The following is a 6,000-nucleotide window of genomic DNA, read 5'->3' as shown; positions in this document are numbered from 1 at the left end:
AGCTTGCAGTAATCTGTAAATGATTGCTGGCAAAGACTGGAGGCTTCGAGCTTGAGCTGTGTTTGCTCCAAAAGAAAGCCAAGAAGGACGGTGTTAATAAAGAGAGATTTAACTGAGGGCTGTGCTTGGAATAAAGTGGACTACAAAAAGGTCAAATTTGATCAGTTGGAGCAGATTACAAGGGCTTTAAAAGGTAGTGGTGAAGAAATGAAACTGGGACTGTGAAGCAATATAGCACAAGATTGATTTTGGGGGTGGAGAGAAGCTGGGACAAGTGCTTATCAGCTTGAGAAGGAGGAAGAGCTGTGCTGGGTTTGTTGTCATTCCCACACTGAGTAGAGTTGCTGCTTTTGTGGTTAGCCTTCTCTGCCGTGGTTTTTCTTCTTTTTAATTTTTTTTTTTTTCGTTTTTAACATACATATTTTATTGTTGTTATTCCTACAATGGTGTCTATAATCTCTGACTTGGATCCTCTGAAAAGCTGGAAAGTTTTAAGGTAGGCCTATGTTTTCTTCTGTTTGGTACAGGCATTTTGGGGTTAGCCCTAAATTAACTGGAGCTTGAGTTATAATCGAAATGTGAGCCCTGGGCTTAAGTAAGAAAGGAGTTTCTGGTAATTAGAGCCCTTTTAAGATACAGCAAAACCTTTGAACAGATGTTTAGAGAGACCCGAGAGAGAATTTTTAAATATACTTCTCAGTGTTATAGTGCAGTGAGGAATTTTTTTTTTCTTATTTCTTTTTAAGGAGAGATTGCTCTGTAAATTCAAGCTAATAGTAAAGGCTCACACCAGTTGCAACTGCAGCTTTAACTCTCTGCTTTCCTTGCTGTGCTCTGCATGGAAATGAATGGGAAACTCCAGAGAAGAAAAACAAACAGCATGAAAGTTGATTAAGAAGAGGAAAATAGTTTTGGGGGAAGGAAGGGAGACTGAAGTGCTTGTTTCATGTTGTTGTTGAAACTTCCACACTTTGTTGCATCTCTTAGGCATTTAAATGTTGCTAGTTTTTTACCTTCAGCACTGATGTTTGGGTGTTTTTTTTTTTTTTTTTTTTTTTTAATTTGCCTAGTGAAAAATTATAATTTGAACTGCAAAAAATTATACAGGGGAAAAAATATCCCCATTAATGTTTGCTGCAGATGTTGAAGATCCAAGTGTTAAATGTCTGTGTTTAAGGCTGCTGTAAGTGCCTGGTTTTGCCTTATTGAGAATGTAGATGTATAAAAGTTTGCAGATGGTTTGCAGAAACTTCTATAAGACATTGGAAACATCTGGGAGTGCAGACGGCAAAATTATAAAATCACTTAAATGTAAAGTTGCATAGATACCCCTCAGCTTTTTTTGCAAAACTTGAAGCTGCCTGCACTGAATATTTTTTGAGTGAATTACAGGGACTGGGGGCTATGAATTGTGATATTATTATGCTATAGATGTAATAATCATATTTTGAAGTATACTTTAGATTCTTGATACAATTTTTTAAAGAACTTACTGTGTTCTGAGCTGAAGGAGGAGAAAAAGTCAAAATATAAAGTCTACTTACATGACTAAGGGGGTTTTTTCCCTCACTGAACTTTCTATTTTAGGAGTTTAAAATTCTCTGACCATTTTCTGAGCCTCTGTGTCAGACTGGGCACTGAGACCCTCTACCCTTGCCTGTGGCATGCGACTTGGCACAGGGGGCTTGTTGCAAGTTTATTTTACTTCATTTTTCAAGTCTTTTGGGACTGTCAGCACAGAATGACGAGTTTCTGTTTGACTCCAAAAGTTCCGTGTGGACTCAGACTCGGGGCTGGGAGGGATGAGGAGCGCAGGGCTGGGAGTGGCATCGGGGCTGGGGGCTCTGCGGCAGCCCAGCAGGGACCAGAGCCGGGCTGGCTCCTTGGCTCACCACCAGGGAATGCCACTGAAGTGCCTCTGCAGAGCCCCCTTCGTGCTGTCTTACAGCCTGTGTGCTCCAGGAGAGCTATTCTAGGAATTATTTTAAGTTTTATCTAGCTCTATGAGACTTTCTGATTGCTCCGAGAGACAAGCCAGGTTTATGCAGTTGAAGGATGGCACAGAGGACATGAAAGTCTAGAAGATTTAAGGAAGAGACAATGTTGTCCTCTCGAAGAATCCTGTTTTCTTTTTAAAAAACCCTTTTCCATACCTGTAAAGAAATATCTCCCAGGCACTTTTCCCCTACAGCAAGCCTGAAGTTTCCCAACTTTGTGTGTGAATGTGGAGACTGCAGCTGTATGGACACAGAGCAGCTCAAAGATGTGATTAATTCTGGACATTTCTGTGAACTTTCTGTGTGTGATGAGAGCAGCAGCTCTGCACAGATGTGACACTGTGCAGCACCACTGCAGGGTGCAGCAGGTTAAGAGGTGCCAAAAGGCAATAGGTAATATGAGTAGTAATATGAGCAGAATGATCGCTGGAAGAAAAAAGAAAAAGAGCTAAAAGTCATCACATTGCTCATATGGCTTGTGACTTACTGAACTGCAATACCACTTCTACTTTTCTTATATATTTTAGTTCCTCTTCTCTGGGCCAATTTCCAACCTGTTTGAGGCCTCTAAAGTTCCTGGTTTTAGTGTGTCCCCAAAGAAGCCTGTAGCTAATATTTATAAGAAATAGATGAATATTTCTGTGTCTTTATTGTAGGTGCACAAACCAATTCTTTCAGACTCAAATGAGTTGATGTAGCAAATGCCACCACCAGCTCTAAACTGGTGTCCTACACTGGTAAATTCTCAATTTTATTTACTTTTTGCACCCCCATAATTTATTCTGTGACTCCATCATAGTTTGGGGCCTGATTGTCTGGGAAAAGACTGGAGGATGCAGATCCTGTGGAGGCAGCAGGTGGGAATATTTACATTGGGACTTCATAATCCCCAGGGGCTCAGAGCAGCCTTGGTGCTGGTTACCCCCATGTCAGCTGAGCACAGCTCCTGTGCCCTCCTCCCCAAACCCTCTGGAAGCATTTCCCTTGGCCTCTGAATAAAGTAATAATGAAGGGAAAGGTAAAATATAGCAACAAACAAGGCTGTGGCTGGTGGTGGAGCCTAAAAGGAAGGAGAGGTTGTGTTGGAGCATGACAGGGGATTTTGCTGCTAGCTGGGACAGCTAGCAGAGGTATAAAATAAATGGCAATATGATGTGTGTGTATATAATATTACATCAGGCCTCCCTCTTTGGTTGTGTCTGTCTGGAGTGGGACAGTGAGAGCTGCAATAATTTCTGGTGAGTCTCAGCTTCCTCTGGGTGCAAGAGCCCTTAACACAATTTAATGTGCATTTTCTTTCACTGGATTTATTCAGAGTGATCTGAGTACCAAAGTTACTGGAAAGAGAAGGCAGAGATTTTTATTTTTTCCTCCTGTTGTCTTTTGTGGGATAAGCTCCCAGCATAAGATCTATGCTGTGACATGAGCACACCACTGCCTGATCTCCCTGTTCATAGTGGGACTGCAATAAGCACCATGTCCTGTTGTATTCCTTGGAGCCAGGAGAGATTGGCAAAACTTCAAGCCTTAAAAAAAAAAAAAAAAAAAAAAAAAAAAAAAAAAAAAAGTATCCTTCAGAGCCTTCCCAGCAAACACAGCGTACTCGCCCAGCCCTCTGCAGACACAGAAATCTCATTTACCATCTTCAAAATGAGATGGAAGCTGGGATTGAAACCCCCTGAATCCATGAGAGACCAAAATCAGCTGCCTTGATTCGTGAAAAATCTCTTATCCTTTCGTTTAGAACTTCTGGCATGTGGTTTTGTTCCTCATATGTGACTGGACAATGGTTTTTGAAGCAACCTATGCTCTGGGCCCCTACAGCAGTAAAAGCAGAGCTGTAGCCTGGCAAGGAGAGACACAAAAAGGAGAAAAAAAAAATTCCTCAAGGCCACATCTCCTCTGTTGCTTTTCTGCCTTAATTTGGCTCCAACAAGGCTAAATACAGCACTATAAATCATATAAGTTACCTATGCAGGGAAGACCTTGTACCCCTTTGCATTCCTTTCTGAAGAAATATGTGACCTTTCCATGGCACATTGCTAGGAAAAAAAAATTAAAAAAAATTAAAAGTCGGTTTTAACTTGGCTTTGCAACCTCAATGTGAAATCCAAGGAAAGAGTAGGAGTTTTTACTCAGAGGAGTGGTCAGCCCCCAGCCTGGAAAGCAGAGAATCTTGGTGTCTGCTCTGCATGCAGATGATTGGAACTTCACAAGTCCTATTGAACCGGCCGCTCCAACTTGGCAGGTGGAGCTGGGAACATCTTGTTTCACACATCATGTGTCAGGCGGATGTACCAATTCAAATGTTCTCTCCAAAATGTCTTTTTCCACCACACACACCATCCAAACAGCCTGTTAATGGTTTGGCTTTTCAGGAAAAAAAAAAAAAAAAAAAAAAAAAGAAAAAAAAAAAAGTGGTTTTCATGCTTGACAAATCAGCCCAGGAGGAGCAATTTCAGCTGTGTTACTGTGTGCATTATGACCTGTTTTGGGCAAATAGTCCTATCCCTACATCCACCCCTGTGACTGCCTGGGAGCTGAGGTGGGTTAAATAGCTTCAAAATGTTCAAACTGGAGAGGAGGGGAGGAAAGCAGACACAACAGCTAAAATTTGGCAGAACAATAAATTGAGCAAAGCTTAAGATAAGGCATTCTGTATTATATTCAGTACCTGAACAGACCAGTTAATGCATGGATTTCCCCAACACACAAATGCTTGGAAAAAGGACTAAAAAATAAAATATTTCACTTGTGTTTTACTCTGAGGACCTGGACAATGTTCTCTTCATCCAGTACTCAAAAAAGAAAAGAAAACAAGCCCTGAAAGTCTGGCCCAGGGACATAATTCTGGACAACATCTCCACCATGAAATACAGAAAATGGAATTTCAGATGTCAGTGGAGAATACAAATTCCCTCATAATTGCCACAATATGCTTGGTTTAAAAAAAAAAATAAGTGTGGAAAGAGGGTGTGTGTATCTTGTAATAACTAAAAACACATTTTAGAAATGGCTTTCCAGTTTACCAATCCAAAAATGCAGATGTGTCAGAGATGGCATTGAAAGGGGTGTTAGTGAGGGTTACACGTGTCCCAAGTTGTGACACAAATGAGAATCACCAGGGGATGGTGGCTGTTGCCAAGCTCTGATAAGTTAAACACTAGCAGCAAAACATGGTGTGGATTCTTCTGCTTTCAGTTTGAATGTCTAACTCTACAGTCACTCAAGTGAATAATACTGGGATGAAAAATTAAGGCCAGCTGTATTGCAGTGTGAATTTTAAATTTTTTGTTTCATATTTTCTTATTTGTGTTTCCTTTGCACTTTGTCAAGGACAATATGGACAGCTTTTCTTGGTTTGTTTTTTTTGTTAGTTTTTTGGGTTTTTTTTTTTTTCCTCTTAAAAAGCCAGGATCTATGGGATGATGCAAGCAGTAAAGAGAACAGAAAACAGCAGATTAGGATGTAAGACACTCCTGCATTCATTGCTGATGGGTGAGCAAGTCATCCAGTCCTCCTCTAAGCCTGTGCAGATTTATTCTTGCATCTTCATTTTTCCCTGATTAAAATTCACTATCACTCCTTTCAATAAGAGGTTATTCTCCACCGTTTTGCTAAAAACAATCCACTTTTCATATCAAGCCTGTGTACAAGCTCATTACATCTTGTTCATTTGGACATGAGTTGTTAAATCTTCCAGGTGCTTTATGGGGGATTTAAACATCCAATTCAAATGAATGATCTCTCACAAAGAGGTTTACTTACTGCTGCTGCCATGTCCCTTTGCCTAATTATTTGAATTGTCCTAACACCTAAAACATGATATGAAATTACTGCACTAGCAGCACAGCTGTCTGCCCAGAGTCTGTGGCACTGAGGTCCAGTAACACTCTGCCAGTGATCTGCAGTTCAGGGACTTGTGCCAGCAGCTATGGCTTTTCCTTGATGGTTCCTTCCTCCCTGAATTGATCTGACTGGTTTTGCAGTTTTAACTTTGAGT

General features: G+C 40.8%; 1 protein-coding gene across 2 annotated transcripts in view; it reads left to right on the top strand.

The window, feature by feature from the left end:
• The first annotated feature begins 291 nt into the window (after window positions 1-291).
• The window catches only part of CELF2 (CUGBP Elav-like family member 2), a 376,192-nt gene continuing 370,483 nt past the window's right edge, over window positions 292-6,000 (top strand). Inside the window, exon 1 of one of the 2 annotated variants that reach the window (XM_041413436.1) lies at window positions 292-496. In XM_041413436.1, the coding sequence (XP_041269370.1) occupies window positions 444-496 (53 nt within the window). In that variant the 5' untranslated portion in view covers window positions 292-443. The remainder of the gene's footprint in view (window positions 497-6,000) is intronic. The other variant, XM_041413440.1, reaches the window with a different exon arrangement.

This window comes from Onychostruthus taczanowskii, unplaced genomic scaffold (genome assembly GCF_017590055.1).
Source record: "Onychostruthus taczanowskii isolate IOZ18803 unplaced genomic scaffold, ASM1759005v1 scaffold41, whole genome shotgun sequence".
NCBI classification, from domain to species: domain Eukaryota; kingdom Metazoa; phylum Chordata; class Aves; order Passeriformes; family Passeridae; genus Onychostruthus; species Onychostruthus taczanowskii.
This window is presented reverse-complemented; position numbering and strand designations above follow the sequence as displayed.